We start from the raw sequence: 17,551 nt of genomic DNA, 5'->3' as shown, positions 1-17,551 counted from the left end.
TGGGTCAGCATGCACACTTGACACATTTCATCCCAGAACCTATTATGGACTTGGCGGTTGCACGTACGGTTCCGGATGCTGAATCTACCCCCAATGACGTAGTAGGAGATGCGAGTCGTACACTTGATGCTGTCGTAAAACCTATTGTATTGGGCGGGGGCCGGCAGCGGGGGGCTGGGGCCGGCGAGGGATTTTCTTTTTTTTCTTTTAATTGTTTAATACCCCTTTAGTACCGGTTACCACCGAACTACCAGTACCGGTTGCGAACCGGTACTAAAGGGAGGTTCCCAACCATGACTAATGGCGTATTCCCCGGTAGTGCATGGTTCTGGTTCTAACATGTGGTGAATGCGTGGCTAACCAAAGCTCAGTAGGTTAACATTTGTTATCCAATTAATCTCATTGACACATGTTTAGGCACACTAATTATTAATTTTGCCTATAGCTTCATCCAGAAACTATACCCCTCCATCAACCACAAATAGCTCACGTTCAGAAACACATTACTTATTAAGTGTATATCATCTGAGTATTCTTCTTGAGTTCTTCAAAGAATGAAAAAAAATCCTATTTCAACTTTAGAATTGGCCACAGCAAGGTAGTAACTTGAACATTATTAATTTTTTTGATGGGATGATAGTTGTTACTTGATGTATGCTGAGTTTTCCTTCAGACAATAATGCTACTTGTTTCTCAAATCTAAGATATATATGTTGAGTTTGTCTAAACTTAGAATTTAGTTTAGTTGTAAAGTTAATAATTTCCTTTTCATGTAATTGAGTTTTACTTGAAAAACAAGGTTGTTTGTGTCCCTAAAATAGTAGGAGGATGAAGATACACATGAATGAGGTTACAAATAATGAGCTAAGTAGTCAAGCATTTTTTCTATTTAAAGGTTAGGGTGCTCTCTATAATATTTGTTTGGGATTTTCTTAGATTCCTTCTGTGGTCCATGGATTCATTTGACCTTCGAGCCTAAAATTATTGCCAGTTAACCAATTTGCTTGCACATCTCATGTAGTTTTTGCTAACTGTTGACGCTCGTTATTTAACACTTTTACTCATGTTTATCTTCAATATTAGGATACAAATGATATCATAACTATTGATCATACTCAATAATCGGACTATTTTTGCATATGCATTTTATTTTGGAGGACATTCTGTTTTCGCAGGAAATTGAACTTAATTGGAGCATTATTGGATGAAACTCAGGACAAACGACAACCCAGAGAAAGACGAAGGCCAGAGGCCCCCAAAAGGGCCTAGGCCGATCGGCCTAGGGTCCCCTAGGCCCCGATCATGCTCATCTTCGATGATGACTCCTCCAAGAATACTTAGGGGCTAAGTTTCACAAGATATGGCAAGTTCACTTGAGGATCAAGGATGGAAGCAAGCAGCGCTTTTCAAAGTTATCAAGATCCAACCTTATCCTGAGGCTATCATCGAGCTAGGCCTACATGCATACAAAAATAAGGTTTCAGAACATCGAAGAAGACTTGGTGACGAAGTTCGGCGTGAGGGGGTAAAAGGAAGGGCCAGGCCAATCGGCCTGGATCCCCTAGGCTGATTGGCATGACCCTTTCCTTCGTCTGTTTGCCTTCCAATTTAAATCACGACTTCTCCAGATTATAAATACCCCGATATTTCATCGAGCACGCAGATTGGAGATCAGATTCAAAGTAGAAGAAGTTGAGGAACTTGAGGGACAACCATCGACAGAGAGCTGAGAGCCGTGCAGTTGTCCGGAGGCTAGCTTAGACAAGGCTCTGCTGGTATGATCACCCTGTGAGGAAGATCCACGCTGAAGTTCTGGAGCTAGGATTCACAAGTCGCAGGTATGGTCTCGGTGGAGATCTTGTGATGAACAATCATTCATGGTGAAGTAATAGATGAGTTCCGATTCTTTAGCGATCCATATGCCTCCTTCTATGATTTCTACTGTTATGAGTTTGTTTATGCCAATCTATAAAGCTTGTAGATTGCATAGGGTGTTCTTGTAGTCATGGTGATTAGATTTGCATGCCTGATCTATCATAACAGCTAGATGTGTGCTTTATGTTCATGCCCTTAGACTTCCTGCGCTGATAGGTAGGATCGTGATGGGGTCTAATATTGTGTAAGGTGGGGGTTTTCGGGAGTCTAATCGGAGGTGGGGGTTTAAAGATGCTTTGAATGAGAATCATGTGTTTGCTTGCCATCTAGCTAGAACTACAACATATGCATAGTCTAGGCTTTGCTCTAGATGAGTTACCTCTTATTCATATCTGCTATCCATGTCTATTCATGCCTATTCACAATCACTTTGCAACTCGAATCATGTTTCCTGATGCTTAGTTAGTCTAGATCCTATGACCTTGTTTTCATGGATTGATAAACCTTGGGGAATACTCTAAGGGAAAAGCTACAACTGATCCATGAGCTTACAGGTCAAAGTAGCGTGCTAACTGCCTTCAACACTAACACTAACTTCCAGGGAACTAATATAGAGGTACATGCCTGGTGAATTATACATGGAACTATTCATGCTCTAGCTTGGCAGGTCTTACATTACTGATAGATTTCTTTATTTAAAATGTGACTGGATCAAGTTAACCACCCACATAGCATATACTTTTTTAGTGTGCAGGTTATCTCAAAAGGTTTATTTTCTTGCCTGAGCAATGCATTCATATATTGATCTTTTATAGTTCCCTCAACAATAATCTCTGTTTCTTGGCCACTTTTCTGCTAACATATGTTCTCAAAGCAGGCTTTGGATAGACCTAAAATAAAGTTGTCTAGCCAGATTGCTGCTTTATTGCAAGTTACATGATCCATCTTTTCCCCTTGGCACTGAGGTTGATGGCACCTTATAGTATATAGTCCTTCTAATGTGTTATGCTCCAATCCTGTATTCTTTTTTTTTCGAGGAATCCTCCAATCCTAACATTCAGCTATGATAACTCTTTTGCTGATTATATATCGATTGTTGATCTTCTTCTGTTTATTAATTGCAGAGCTATTAAGATGTTGTACCAGATATCATAGCCGACCATAGGTGTAGGCCCACTGGAAGCTTGAAATGAGAAGCTAGTGATTTTGTGGAGGATAAAAAGGTGTGCTGTAACTCCTTTCGTACTTTGGTAGTGTAGTAATTTTTGTTTAAATTAGTTTTCCTACATGATATCTCCATGCACAAATGTGAATGACATGATCGATCTTCCCATTCAATGAGTAGGTTTACATGAACTCTGAACATGAGTATTGTTCTCCATGTATTACTATTCCAAAGTGTAGAGCTATGAAGAAATTCAGTTGACAGTTCTGCTGCAGCCACCATGGAGTGATCAACTGATCATAGCCTCATCCATGTTATTGTTTTCATATAGCCCATTTCGTTAGAGATGATGATCTTGATTTGATGTTTACGTGAAGTGATCATATTCATATAACTGAGCTGAGCATTTTCATCCCCCTTTTCTTGTGAATGAAATGTGATCATTATTGATAATTACAACAGACATGTTTGTCCATTCAAGGCATGATCATGTTTTTTCTTTGCAGAAAAGGAAAAACCTGTGCCTATTTGGGTTGCCCAATGAGGTGCCACCAGCAGGTCCCGAGGCATTCTACTTTTCTGAGGGATCCATCAATTTCAGGGCTCCATCGAGGAAAACAGAGAGGGGGACAAGATATTGGGTGATTACTGTACCTCCGGTGATGTAGACTGCACTGGAAGGATGTGATCTTGACGCAGGTGTGCTTCGACTCTGCATCGCCGCTGCCCGTGAGCCTGTTGATGGTCAGCTCATCAGAGTTGCTGGGCACACTGCCGGCGAGGAGGGCCTTCCTCTCGACGTGGACAACGCCAGTGTTCCACAGACGTACCCAAGGAGTAGACAGAGAACACTTCAACACAACACACGACAGGCAGCAGGAAACAATCTCCTACACAACATTAACATGGAGGATGGTCAAAGGTGTCCCCCACATGATCAGCAGAGAGACCGAGGAAAATGGCTGCACCTTGGAGCCCTAGGCTGGAGAACGAAGGACCCGGAGACTGAGGACAACGTCGACCCGGGGATGGAGGACGGCGTCGGCGAGGCGATGGTGATGGCGACTGAGGATGGTGTCGTCAGGGTGATGGAGGACACGGCTTGGTGTCGATGGGCGGTTGAGGACGGCGTCGGGGCGGCGGTTCAGGATGGCATCGGGCAGTTCAGGACGTCGTCGGGGCGGCGATTGAGGAGAGCGTCGGGGCGGCGATTGAGGAGAGGCGGCTTTATGTGGATGGAGTGGTGGTTGGGCGGTAGCGGCGGAGGGGATCGAGGCGAGAGTAGGCGGCGCTCGAGGAAAGGACCGCGGAGAAGGGAAGGAACGATCAAAGGGCTTAGGAGCATCAGCTCCTTCCGAGGGACGGACGTGGGCACGGGGGGGTCCTCTTCGTCGATCATAGGGTGCTCGGGATTCCGTCACCGTGTCTCACGTGCACGGACGGGGCTAATTACCTGCAGCGCGGGACAATCGAGCGGAGGACCCGTGGTGTACCAGGTTTGATCGCCATTTTGGTTTTTTTAGCTGTAGAGAAATCTTCATCCCGATAAGGAGATGAAGAGATGAATAGGCACGGAGCCATAGACGCGGGCAGAGAATCACGCTTGGGATGTTCACAAGAGCGCCGGCGACAAGGAAAACAAGATTTATGCTAGAGACTAATGAGCCAGATGGGCTGTAGCATTGAAATCGGAGACCTAAAAAAATGGAGGCCCTGTACGGTGGCCGTGCACTCCTCTAGGGACGGGCCTGCTAGTTACGGCCATGTCTAGCTTGGCCATAACCACACGATTCAAATCAGGTATTAACGATGATTACCACAAATTAATATTGACAGATGAGAATCATCGTCTTTTGGCAAGACACGGTACACACGTAAACACTCATATATACGCGCACACACTCACCGACACACTCACCGCTATGATGCCTCTGTATCAAGAGGCACATTGTCTAACATCCTTAATTTCTAAAACAAAATTAGGTGTGCTAAGTCTGAGAGTCAAATGTGGATGGATAGGTTCCAACAAGGAACCAACCAAAAGCAGAGGAGAGTCACCTTAGTAAATTCAGGCACTTATTTTCTTCTACTTTTTTTAAGAATAATCATTGGAATCACATTGCAAATTGTGTACTTAGGAGCTGATAGGGATAGTCCATTATGTCCTAGTGCGGCTTCTGCATCAATGGGGCCTCGCTCCTTGGTGTTCAGCCATCCAGAGTGGTTGGCGCTAGTCAAAACAAAAGTTTTCGAACGAATTTTTTATCATATCTCGAGGTTAGGAACATGATTAATAAATTTTTTTTCATCTGATCACATCTGATCCTTTCCTGCTCTGCATTATTAATTTATTATTTCTTAAGTTAGGATGGAATCTGTGGTAGCAAAGACAATCGATGAACAACGAAGTCCAGTCCAATCTCCCAGCCTTACATTGTTCATATCTTATCCTCTAGCTCGGCCCCGACCTGCTGGCGACCACTGAAGCCAAGAAACCCATCCAAGCCATGGCCACCGCCGCTGCTGGCGGCCGTCGGCGGCGCGTGCTGTTCTTCCCGCTCCCGTACCAGGGCCACATAAACCCCATGTTCCAGCTCGCCGGCCTCCTCCACGCGCGCGGGTTCGCCGTCACCATCTTCCACACCCACTTCAACGCCCCCGACGCGTCCGCCCATCGGGACTACGACTTCGTCCCCGTCCCCGACGGCATGCCGGAGGGCGGCCACCCGCTGCAGGACATCGCCAAGCGCATCCTCGACATGAACCGCGCCTGCGAGGCGCCGTTCCGGGAGCGCCTCGCCGCCCTGCTGGAGCGGCGGGAGGGCGACGACGTCGCGTGCCTCGTCGCCGACGCGCACCTGCTGGCGATGGTGGACGTGGCGCGGGGCCTCGGCGTGCCCACGCTGGTGCTGCGCACCGCCAGCGCCGCGTGCTTCCGCTGCTTCCTGGCGTACCCCATGCTTCATGAAAAGGGTTATCTGCCTCCGCAAGGTCACTTCACAAGTGTATCTTTCTGAAAACATATGAGGTTCTTTAATCCTTTTGAAAGGCGTAGGTCAATTTCGATATTTATGCTTTTATATGATTGATGAAAGTCGTTGGTCACAAATTGCTATCAACTTGATCAATTCTTTTGTTCAAACTCTGATCACTAGAATCTAAACTCCCTATATTTTAAATACCGACATGATCGTGACACTTTGACTTAAGTAAATTTGTTACATTGTTTGTATAGTTGACATCTTTGTTATTGTTATTGTTAGTGTGTGATCTAACATACATGTTTTCTTGTAGAGTCAGATCTAGACATGCCAGTGAAGGAGTTGCCACCACTGCGGGTAAAGGACCTCTACTACTCAAGAAGGGTTGACAATGAACTGGTGACCAAATTGCTCACTCGAGCCACGCAAGCAGTAAAGAATTCATCCGGTTTAGTTATCAACACATCTGATGCTCTGGAGAAAACCGAGCTCGAGAGGATCCGTGATGAGCTCAACATCCCTATGGTTCTCCCTGTAGGCCCTCTCCACAAGCTTTCTTCCAAGAGCGTAGGGAGCAGCTTACTGAACCAAGACTATGGTTGCATCGAGTGGCTGGAAACGCGACCTTCGAAATCGGTGTTGTATGTCAGCTTTGGGAGTTTGGCATCAGTGGGCTCCAAGGAGTTCTTGGAGGTGGCTTGGGGTTTGGCAAACAGTGGCGTTCCTTTCCTATGGGTGGTTCGGCCAGATATATTGCAAGATTTGGATGATCCCAATTTCCCAAACGGCTTTGAGGCCGCAGTTCAGGACAGGGGCAAGCTGATTCAGTGGGCCCCACAAGAGGAGGTGTTGGCGCACCGTGCTGTGGGTGGGTTTTGGACCCACAATGGATGGAACTCGACATTGGAGAGTATTTGTGAGGGTGTTCCGATGATGTGTAGGCCTCAATTCGCAGATCAGCCGATGAACACGAGGTATGTGGAGCAAACATGGGGTGTAGGGTTTGAGCTTGAAGGCGTGCTAGAAAGAGGAAAAATTGAGAAGGCCGTAAGGAAGCTAATGAAGGATAGAGAAGGTGATGAGATGAGGGAAAGAGCTAAGGAACTAAAGAACAAAGTGGAGGACTGCTTGAAAATTGGTGGGTCTTCTCAGATTGCCATTGACAAGTTGGTGAACTACTTACTTGCTACGTGAACCCTTTTTTTCGAGAAACATTGTGAACTTACTACAATTTATTAGGCAACCTTGTAACTGAAGGGTGTAAGTTTTGTTCTTAGCCGTATTATATTTAAATTCCACATAGAACAATGAAACCTCATCCTATGCTCCTTTTTTTTTTGGAACAGGTGGGGTTTGCACCCCTACTGGTTATGTATTAAAAAATAAAAATATTTACAGAGTACAAAGAATACAGAGAAACAAAGAACGCAAAAAAAAAAAAACTACAGAGCCCGATGGATAACCATTGCGAATTCTTGCTTGAAGAGATCTTACTAAAGCCAATTCAGTTTGTTGGTGTCTGCAAATGTATCCTTGCATGTTTGCCAAATACTCCACGCCATTAAGATAATGATTTCTATGAAGAAGGGCTTCTGAATTTGTCGCTTGAGCTCATCCAGGACTTCAAAAGGTGTCAGAAACTGGGGGTTATGTAAGAGTAGGATTTGCAAGCATTCCAGGGAAAATGGACATTTGAGAAAAAGATGTTCTACCGATTCATCTTTTTTTGAGTCACATAGTCCTATACTCCTTTCCCCCTTGCTACTATTTTTTCCTTTTAGATTCAAGTGCATGGCGTCTTATTTTCCTTGTTTTGTCATCCGAACTATATTATTTCGATTAGTAGGAACTCAAATCATCCGGTCAGTTAATAGTTGTAGACATTTCAGCAGGCGGCTCGATTGCTCATACAAACCATGTGCACCCACCATGAATTTGCTTCAAAACAACTCCAACTGTGGTGTCCCTCCTTGTGGGACCAAAAGTCGTGGGAGAAGCTAATAATGATTTCCTTCACTTCAGGTGACCCTTGTGACAAACAAGAAAGCAACTTCGGCCAGAAAAAGGACTCCAATAATGATTTGCTTCAAAACAACTCCAACTTTCTAGATTTTTTTTAAGGAACAGGAGAAAAATAAAAGTCCTTTACAAAGCAGAAAAAGGATTTATAGTAAACTGTCTAGCCAGATGTGAAAAATGGGGAATAACTTTTCTTTGCTCTATGTTTAAGCAAGGAAAATTCATGCTTAAATTTAGCTGTAGCTCTCAATAGGGTTGGAATCTGCATTTTTGAAGATGAAATCATTCCTTGTTGTCCAATCTGCAAAGAGAATCATTTTTGAAGATGAAATCACTTCACAGAATTAGAAGAAGCTAATTTTTTTCAGGTCCCAGCCTCTTAGTTCATTTCAGAGAATCACTTCACAGAATCAGCAGAGAATCACTTCTCTCTAAAAAACTGTTTGGTAGAGCTCCTGCTGGAATCATCAGAGAATCAGCTCTGGAAGCTCCGCCAAACGCACCCTGAGATTGATGAGTAATGGAACTTCATTTACATGGCCATACTTCTTTTATGATGACACCAAGCCAAGTTAATGGAAAAAACTTACTATTACTAATTGGCAACTTCTTAAGCCCTTTATTTTAATTCTCAAGAAAGGCACTATGAAAAAAGATAAATCTTAGATATTCTAGAAAACATTTAAAATATTCAGCCATTAATTTGGTAGACTCTAATTACCATTAACAATGATATCTCAATTTGTTTTATTTTTTTCTAAAAGTTACCCATTCTAGTCGTAAAAATTAACCATCTAAATATGTACATCCCCATTATGAAAATACTCAATAGTAATCCTAAACCTATATCTAATTTTGATGATTTATTCTAGTAATAGAGAACGTTATTCTTTCAGTGCAGGTGGTAGGTGTCGGTGTTTTATACCCGGCAACCTACCGAGGGGTATCCCAAGGTAGTAGATTGGTTGGTGTGGGATCGTCGTATTTGGAACTTGAAGGTAAAAACGAGGATACAAGACACGGATTTATATACTCTAGGGGTGGGATCACTAGTTGGTTACAAGGTAGGAGTCCTAATAGGATTACATGGTATGATTCCTAGTAGGATTATAGAGAAATTCTAGTAGGAGTCTGTCTTCTTCCTTCCTTGCGGGTACTGGGATCTATCCCCGACAAGCCCCAAGCACTTCATAGCCGAATGTAGCAGTCTTCGAGTACTTTTGAGATCCTCGTCGAGTAGTTTAGTGCTTCTTGAATACTTTGTCTGGCTCAATCTTCAAAGTTCCTCAAAGTTGCCATGAGGTTATGTTGTGCTCAAGCCCTTGATCATCTTAATTTTGTAATCTTCATCTTTTGAATGTGGTATGGAGGGTAGCGTAAGTCGCACTCCATATGGAGTAGCTCCAAGCCTTAGGTTAAATCGAAGAATCAGGCTGAGGGTCAATAAAATCTTGAATCTTCTTTCATCTTGAAAAAATCTTGAATATAGGCAGATTGTGTGAACAGGTTAAACTTGTGCTTTTTCTGGTGTGAACAGAGTGAAGATGTTAAACTTGTGATTGTCGTGTGAATATGTGCTAGCTGGTGTGATCTGATGCTCGCTAATGCAACAAAATGGCTTACAAAGATAAAGTTTATACTCTATCACTTTGATTTATGTGCCCATGAACGAATTAAATAGTTCGCAGACAACCTAATAGACAAATCTTTGTATAAGTTGTCTGTTTCACTGTCTATATGTGATATGGCATGCACAAAAAGACAACGGCTGTCTAAACTGTTGAACGTGCCCTTAAGCTACTCTAACACGGACTAGTCAAATACTCGGTCTTGCCTTAAAAAACAAAACAGAGTAGTCAATGCTAAAACTATGGAGATCCGATGAAATAAATGACCGGATGGAGGCTGGGGGGGGGGGGGGATGGGGATATTTAGGTGGAATTTGAAGGCTTCACTAAAATGAAGATTGTAGTAGTGATACTGCTGGTGTTTGATGTTTGGGCTCGATTTCTAAATTTGTAGTACAGGCTCTCTTTAGGGTCTTACTTAAGTTGCTCTAACATGGACTACTCAAGTATTACCTAGAAAAATACAGACTTGTTAATGCTAAGATAGGTACATTGCTACACCTCAGCAGTCTTATAGGTTGTCTTATGCAGTGCCACATAAGATTTTTGCCGATGCGGAGGAGAGAGGTAGTTGTTTCATGAAATAATCGTCTAATAAGCTAAATTTTAGAACTATGAGGCAACTACTCCACCATTGTACGAGTTATGGTTAGCATGCAACTCACGATATTTCTTTTTTTCTATGCATTAATTAAGAAAATAGAATTACTATGAGACAACTTAAAAACCTATTATACGAATATATTAAGTCATCTCGAAATTAGGTGTAAATGCATGAGACCACTGTTGAAATAACATCAATGCAACTGCGGATCAGAGGAGATCCGTCGCATTCGCACTAGGTACGGCGTCCTGGAAAGCCACGACACGTCGCGTGAGGTAGTCGCTCCGAGAGACTCGCTCACCAACAAGCAGGACCACGCACAGCGACATGTATTTATGGAGGGTGTGTTTGGCTCCAGGGTGCTAAAGTTTAGCACCTGTCACATCGGATGTTTGATGCTAATTAGGAGTATTAAACATAGACTAATTATAAAACTAATTGCACAGATGGAGTCTAATTCGCAAGACAAATGTATTAAGCTTAATTAGTCTATGATTTGATAATGTGGTGCTACAGTAACCATTTGCTAATGATGGATTAATTAGCCTTAATAGATTCGTCACGCGAATTAGACTCCATATGTGTAATTAGTTTTATAATTAGCTCATGTTTAGTCCTCCTAATTAGCATCCGAACATTCGATGTGACACTGCTAAAGTTTAGCACCCAGTATCCAAATACCCTCGAAGATTGCACCCATCTCTGCACAACTCTTTCCTGTAGATCCTCTTTTCCTCCCATGTCCACCGAAGAAAAGAGCTGATCATCACCAAGCATTTCTTTTCCTCTCATGTGGACAGCATCTATCATGCATGTCCTCTCGTGTCCTACAAATGCAAGGCGTGACGTATAAACCAAGAGCTACGGCCGTAAGCTGATTTAGTGGGTGTTTGATTTTCGCATGGTAAACTTTAGTACCTGTCACATCAGATGTTTAATAGTAATTAGAAGTATTAAATATAGTCTAATTACAAAACTAATTACACAAATGGAGTCTAATTTATGAGACGAATCTATTAAGCTTAATTAGTTCATAATTTGATAATGTGGTGCTACAGTAACCATTTGCTAATGATGGATTAATTAGCCTTAATAGATTCATCTCACGAATTAGCTCAAGGGTTCTACAATTAATTTTATAATTAGCTTATATTTAGTCCTCATAATTAGTATCCGAACATCCGATGTGACACATGCTAAAGTTTAGCGCAGCATGAGATGTTGCCTCTTCTTTGTCCTAACATGAACGACTTTTCTGCGAGAAGGGATCAGTCTCGTCATCTCTGACCCACTACAAAGAGGTTGCCGGTGCTGTGCGCCTGTGCCCAGCGAGCTAGCTGAGTAGCCGACGGCAATGGCCGGTGTCCAGGAACCGTGCACCGGCGGCCGCGACGGCGGCCAGGGAACGCACCGGCGGCGCCGTGTCCTGGTGTTCCCGCTGCCGTTCCAGGGCCACATCAACCCGATGCTGCAGCTCGCCGGCGCGCTCCACGCGCGGGGCCTCGCCGTCACCGTGCTCCACACGCACTTCAACGCACCGGACCCCGCGCGCCACCCGGAGTTCCAGTTCGTGCCCGTGCCCGACGGCGTCCCCGCCGAGCTCGCCGCGTCCGGGAACGCCCTCGACATCATGCACGCCATGAACGCGGCCATGGAGGCGGAGGCGGAGGCGGCCGTCCGGGGCGTCCTCGCGTCGGTGCTCGGGGACGAGGGGCAGCCTCCGGTCGCCTGTATTATCTTCGACGCCAACCTCCTTGCCGTGCCCAGGGCTGCCACGGCGCTCGGCCTCAAGACGCTGGTGCTGCGCACCGGGAGCACGGCATGCCTCTGTTGCTTCATGGCCTACCCTATGCTTCATGAAAAAGGCTATCTGCCTCCAAGAGGTGACAATTTATTCAGAGGGTACATGAAATTTTCTTATTAATCTTTTGTTTAGATGCACTAGTGCTAATAGTTATTAGAATCTAAAATTAGCAAGCATATATAGACAGGTCTATTATTAGCAGCCCACCCTGCTAAGGGCACCCGCAATATAGTTTAGTAAACCACTCTGTATAACGATGTCCACGATAGTCCTATAGACCACCTGTCCAACAAGCCCGCTGCCGCCGCCACCGGCCTCTGCTCCTCCCTCATGGCGCCGAGGCCGAGCTCGCTCGCTCCGCCTCGCTCCTGCCCACTGCCTGCTCCTCCTCTGCCTGCGGCGGCAGCCATGCTCCGACGACCCTGCCCGCGGAGCCCCAGCCCCCGACGCCGGCAGACCGGTGCGTTGTAGCCATGCCGGGCTCCACCACGCCTGGCGCTGTCTTCCCGGCGGTGGCCTCACCTCACCCGGACTCGCCTGGTGGCGTTGGACTCGCTTGGCGCCGGCAGCCACGTGCCGGCTTCGTTCGCGCTAATGGATGCGCCGTGTCTCCACGTGCGCTAGCGGTCGCGCATCGGCTCCGCACCGTCCGGGTTCGTGACCACGTTCTTCCACTTGGTGTGGGGCCTACTCGGTGTCAAACCACGTGCTAGCGGCTCTCGCTACATGTAGCAACAGTTTCTCTCTCTTCTCATTTTTTTATTCGCAAATGCTGACATGGCTCTGCTATAGAGAGTATGTAGCGACCCGGCTGCCCTAACAAGTAGGTCCCATTTGAATCTCCTACAGATTATAATATGAGAATCTCGATAGTGGCTATAGATTATAAATAGCTATAGGCCGTTTGGATCCTTGGATTATAAAGCGATTGGAGGGTTTTATAAAAATAATAAAGTGGTGCGAGAGTTGGTTCTTGGTTGTGCCAATAACTTCAAAATGGTAGGTTGGAGGGAGATCAGGGGACTACAATAATCACTTCTCTGTAACCCCTAATCAACAAGGTTGCGAGGCGCCTACCTGCGTGGAAGGGGAGGCTCCTCAACAGGTGTGGTCGATTGATTCTGGTGAAGTCTATGCTTTGTGCAATCCTAGTCCATATCTCCATTGCTATTTCCTCTTGGGCTATCAAGACAATGGAAACCCTGATCAGAGGTTTCCTTTGGTGCGGCAGTGAGGTCGCTTCAGGTGGAAAATGTGCGGTCGCTTGGGTCAATGTCTCCTACCCGACAATTTTTTGTGGTCTTGGCATTCCCAACCTTCAAGTGATGGGAATGGCATTGAGGATGCGTTGGCTGTGGCTTGCTCGTGTTGATGGCGCTAGAACCTGGGCGGGCTATCATTTTCCTAACAACCAGCTCGTCACAGCATTCTTCAATGCATCTATTTCGGTTGAGGTGGGCATGGGAGATAAAAGCTTGTTTTGGTCGGATCGTTGGATAAATGGTTGCGACATTTAAGCGCTTGCCCCGAATCTTTGGGAAGCAGTGCCTGCCTGTATAAGGAACAAGTGCACAGTGAGAGAGGGCTTGACGGACCACCACTGGGTTCGGGACATCTCTCATGCACTCACAATGTAGGTCCTTCTACAGTACCTATGGATTTGGGATCTCCTTCACGACTAGCCCCTTAACCAACACCGGACAGATTCGTGTGGCGCTGGATGACTTCGGGAGATTTTTCCTCCGCCTTGGCCTATAAGGCCCTTTTTCCTAGGACAGTCACATCTTCTGGGAGCTTGACAGCTATGGAAAGTTCAGGTGTCAGGTAAATGCCGCTTCTTTGTCTGGTTGGTTCTCCACGGTCGCTGCTAGACCTCCAACCATCTACGACATCATGGACCGTGGGATGGAGATGACTGCGCCCTATGCGCTTAGGAGGTCGAAATGCTAGATCATCTACTTACTGGTTGTGTCCATAGTCGGGAGACATGGTTTTGCATTCTTTGCTACGTCAACCTACAAATGTTGGTCCCGCAACAGGAATGTGCGTTCGCAAGTTGGTGGTTACAGGCAAGGAAACAGGTGTTGAAGGCTAGGCGAAAAGGTTTCGACACCTTGGTCTGGTTGGTCGCGTGGTCACTTTGGCATGAGAGAAACAGGAGGGTTCATGAGCGATCAGCACTTCAGCCCATTGCGCTGGCTCCTGACATACTGGAGGAGGCAAGGACTTAGGCTTCCGCAGGATTCTTAGGATTAGATGTTCTGTTAGGCATCAAGGCGGTGAGCGTTTTTGCTCCACGCGTTGTACTTTCTTTTTTTCCATCATTGGGCGAATTTTGCTCTTTCCTTTGGTCGTTTATCGGATTGTTACTGTAACTATCTCTTCTACTTAATGTAAAACGTGCTCAGCACGTTCTCTAAAAACATTATATACAGAATAATCACTAAAAATGAAATTTGCATCAGCCGAACATGTGCAATTGCAAATATGTAAAACCGGGAAGAGTGGAATTTAATTTTGTACAGCTGATTTTTTAGGAAATTTGCTAATTTGACGAAAGGAATGTGCTTTTATCTAAGCAAGTATACTTTGATGATTAAAAAGCGAATGATGTGCACTATAGTTCGTATTTTAACCATATGCAATCTATTGTTTAGATTTGGAACTCTATACGCCGGTGAAGGAGCTGCCACCACTGCGGGTAAAAGACCTCTTCTATGCAACCGGGAGCTACCAAGAAACAATGAGGAAAATGATTGCTCGATCCGTAGAAGCAGTGAAAAATTCCGCTGGTCTAGTGATCAACACATTTGATGCTCTGGAGGCAGACGAGCTAGGGAGGATCCGTGAAGAGCTCAACATACCTCTAGTAATCGCGGCTGGACCTCTTCACAAGCTTTCCTCTAGGAGTACAGGAAGTAGCTTATTGGAGCAAGACTTTGGTTGCATCGAGTGGCTCGATAAACAAGCCTCAAAATCTGTATTGTATGCCAGCTTCGGTAGCTTGGCTTCCCTGGACTCCAATGAGTTCTTGGAAGTGGCTTGGGGTTTGGCCAACAGTGGCCATCCTTTTATATGGGTGGTTCGGCCAGGCATGGTACAGGGTTTGGACGGTCCAGATTTACCAAATGGCTTTGGGGATGCCGTTGAGGGCAGGGGCAAGGTAGTTAAGTGGGCGCCACAGCAGGAGGTACTGGCTCACCATGCAGTGGGCGGGTTTTGGACACACAATGGATGGAACTCGACATTAGAGAGCATCAGTGAGGGAGTTCCAATGATATGTAGGCCCCTGTTTGCTGATCAGATGATGAACGCTCGGTACGTGGAGAAGAGATGGGGCGTAGGATTTGAGCTGGAAGGAGTGTTGGAAAGAGGAAAGATTGAGAAGGCCATTAGGAAGCTGATGGAGGAGCCCGAGGGAGATGAGATGAGGGAAAAAGCAAAGGAGCTAAAGGAGGAAGCGACGGACTGCTTGAAAATTGGTGGGTCTTCTCAGAGTGCCATTGACAAGTTGGTGAATTATATACTTTCAATGTGAACTTTATGTTGTATGCAGTTTTTTTTTTGGCAACTTTGCAACTGAATGATAAATATGTATTTTCATCCGTATGGTATTGCTGAGGAGAGCTAGAAGTGAGGACACCCACTCCTGGGCTCAGTCCCAGGAAGCCGGACCTACAGGGTCTAGAGGTGCTGAAGGTTCTCCGTGCAGAGGACCGAAAGGTTTGAGAACGTGTGTGCCGGTCAGATGAGGTCCCCTAGGCCAGGGCCGGAAGGGGGAAAGTCTTCCGGGTCAGATGAAGCTATCCATGGCACGCGAAGCTCGGTTTGCATGCATGAAGATAAGGGGAGAAGGCCACGCAGCAGGATAGGTGTCCCTCAAGATTGCACCTCGGTGCTTCGAAGCCTTAGGCCGGAAGTGTAATGACCATAAGAATTATAGGATATGCAAGAATATGCCTTACTATACCTTCCGTAATACGTACTGAGGGTATAGGATAGTAAAACAGGGAGGCTCTGCTCCCTCTAGGCCTATAAATACTCAGACGGAAGGGTCTTGTATTGAATCTTGAATGAAATGTACTGGACACTTTAGGCCACAATTCATTCCAACTCCAGGACCCCTAACTATTTCTTTGGGCTATCGTAACCATATATATCAATAGGTATAGTTCACCAAATAACCAGCCAACCTTGTTCCCCTACTCTGTTTGCCCTAATTATGTCGATCTCTTGGAAGCATCTATTCATGTGGCATCAAGGTCCATTTGGCTATAGATGCACTTGTCTTGTCATTCCTAAAATTATCTCATTGGTTTTGATTCTTTTAGTTGTCTTTTTGGAAACCAAAAAGAGCTAAAGAATCACCCTTTTTCTCCTCTTCCTTCCAACAAAATTTCAAGTAAGGTGGGTGTACTAGACTCTACTGTTTTTTTTTTGAAAGGATACACAAAGACTTGGCCTTCATGAAAGGCTAGTGGGTGCTAGCACTACTAGAAATATGAGCATTCATCCTCGACCTTACTACCGGTTGTATTTTGACCCGGTACTAAAAGTGACCATTTAGTACCGGGTGGTATTATGACCCGGTACTAAAGGTTACTTCAAAAGGAAAGCATATCTAAGCTCGCGCGAGGTTGAGGTCGTAAAGTCGAATCCCACGGAGCATGCACGCGCATATTACGCATGAAAATCCACGGAGCGCGATGCGCGTGTGCGGGCGGCTCCTGGCTGTTCGTCAGATTTTTTTTCTTTATTTTTTTAGGCGAAAAACACATTAGTACCAGTTGGTAACACCAACCGCTACTAATGAGTACCCTTTAGTACCAGTTATTTGACCCGGTACTAAAGAACCCCTTAGTATCGATATAGCAGTACCGATTGTACAACCGATACTAAAGGGGTTAAGGACCGGTACAAATCGTCGTTTTCCCAACCCCGGCCAGCAGGCACCATTGTGGTTTAGCCAACAGTACCGAGCTATGCTTGGTTTCCTTCCTGATGAGGGCCAGTGTGGGAACAGCTCACACTTGCAATATATAGGTAGTTGAAACCTAACAAATCAATTGTTGCTACTCCTTTTTTTGAAAAAAAAAATGTTGCTACTCCATGTCACTACTTTTTTAGAATAGAAATCCGGCCCCTATATCCACATGCCGATATATATAGCTAAAAGTTACAGGAGTCTTTTAGACTCCAAACCTCAAAGTTGAGGAAAGTAAACACAAGATAGAATGCTAGAAGACTAAGAAAGAAAGCTAGAAAGACTACGCTTGAAACTTCTTCTACGTCCTTGCTTCAAACTTGTTTTGTGCGTGCATCAACTATCCTTCACATCACTCGTCTACTTAAACAACCCGTACATAGGATCCCCAAGCGATGCCTCCAAGAAGGTCACGATGTCGGAGACGCCGCCGCACAATCAGCCAATCAAAAGCCGACCAATCGGAATAGGGTTTTCACCGGGAGATCCAA

General features: G+C 45.2%; 2 protein-coding genes across 3 annotated transcripts; both read left to right on the top strand.

Annotated features, from left to right (window-relative positions):
• Positions 1 to 5,368: 5,368 nt before the first annotated feature.
• Positions 5,369 to 7,339, top strand: LOC101754136 (UDP-glycosyltransferase 76B1). 2 transcript variants are annotated; one of them, XM_004955808.3, is made up of 2 exons: positions 5,369 to 6,031; positions 6,341 to 7,339. In XM_004955808.3, the coding sequence occupies exons 1-2, from the start codon at positions 5,548 to 5,550 to the stop codon at positions 7,213 to 7,215; spliced, it is 1,359 nt and encodes a 452-aa protein (XP_004955865.1). In that variant the 5' UTR covers positions 5,369 to 5,547; the 3' UTR covers positions 7,216 to 7,339. The 2 variants fall into 2 exon arrangements, with proteins under 2 accessions (XP_004955865.1, XP_004955864.1); XM_004955807.3 differs by having other exon boundaries at positions 5,372 to 6,031; positions 6,335 to 7,339.
• A 4,158-nt stretch (positions 7,340 to 11,497) lies between these two features.
• On the top strand, positions 11,498 to 16,179 carry LOC101753732 (UDP-glycosyltransferase 76B1). The gene is made up of 2 exons (XM_004955806.3): positions 11,498 to 12,155; positions 14,734 to 16,179. Exons 1-2 carry the CDS (start codon positions 11,627 to 11,629, stop codon positions 15,612 to 15,614), a joined length of 1,410 nt encoding a protein of 469 aa, XP_004955863.1. The 5' UTR covers positions 11,498 to 11,626; the 3' UTR covers positions 15,615 to 16,179.
• Positions 16,180 to 17,551: the final 1,372 nt, after the last annotated feature.

This window comes from Setaria italica, chromosome II (assembly GCF_000263155.2).
Source record: "Setaria italica strain Yugu1 chromosome II, Setaria_italica_v2.0, whole genome shotgun sequence".
Taxonomy (NCBI): domain Eukaryota; kingdom Viridiplantae; phylum Streptophyta; class Magnoliopsida; order Poales; family Poaceae; genus Setaria; species Setaria italica.
The sequence above is the reverse complement of the archived record's forward strand: the minus strand, read 5'-3'. Positions and strand labels throughout refer to the sequence as shown.

Excerpts from the sequence above, each read along its gene's own strand:
- LOC101753732 (XM_004955806.3), top strand. The coding sequence starts at position 11,627 with ATGGCCGGTGTCCAGGAACCGTGCACCGGCGGCCGCGACGGCGGCCAG. Across the intron at positions 12,156-14,733 it reads AGGCTATCTGCCTCCAAGAG|ATTTGGAACTCTATACGCCG; the intron begins GTGACAATTTAT and ends TCTATTGTTTAG.
- LOC101754136 (XM_004955807.3), top strand. The coding sequence starts at position 5,548 with ATGGCCACCGCCGCTGCTGGCGGCCGTCGGCGGCGCGTGCTGTTCTTC. Across the intron at positions 6,032-6,334 it reads GGGTTATCTGCCTCCGCAAG|AGTCAGATCTAGACATGCCA; the intron begins GTCACTTCACAA and ends GTTTTCTTGTAG.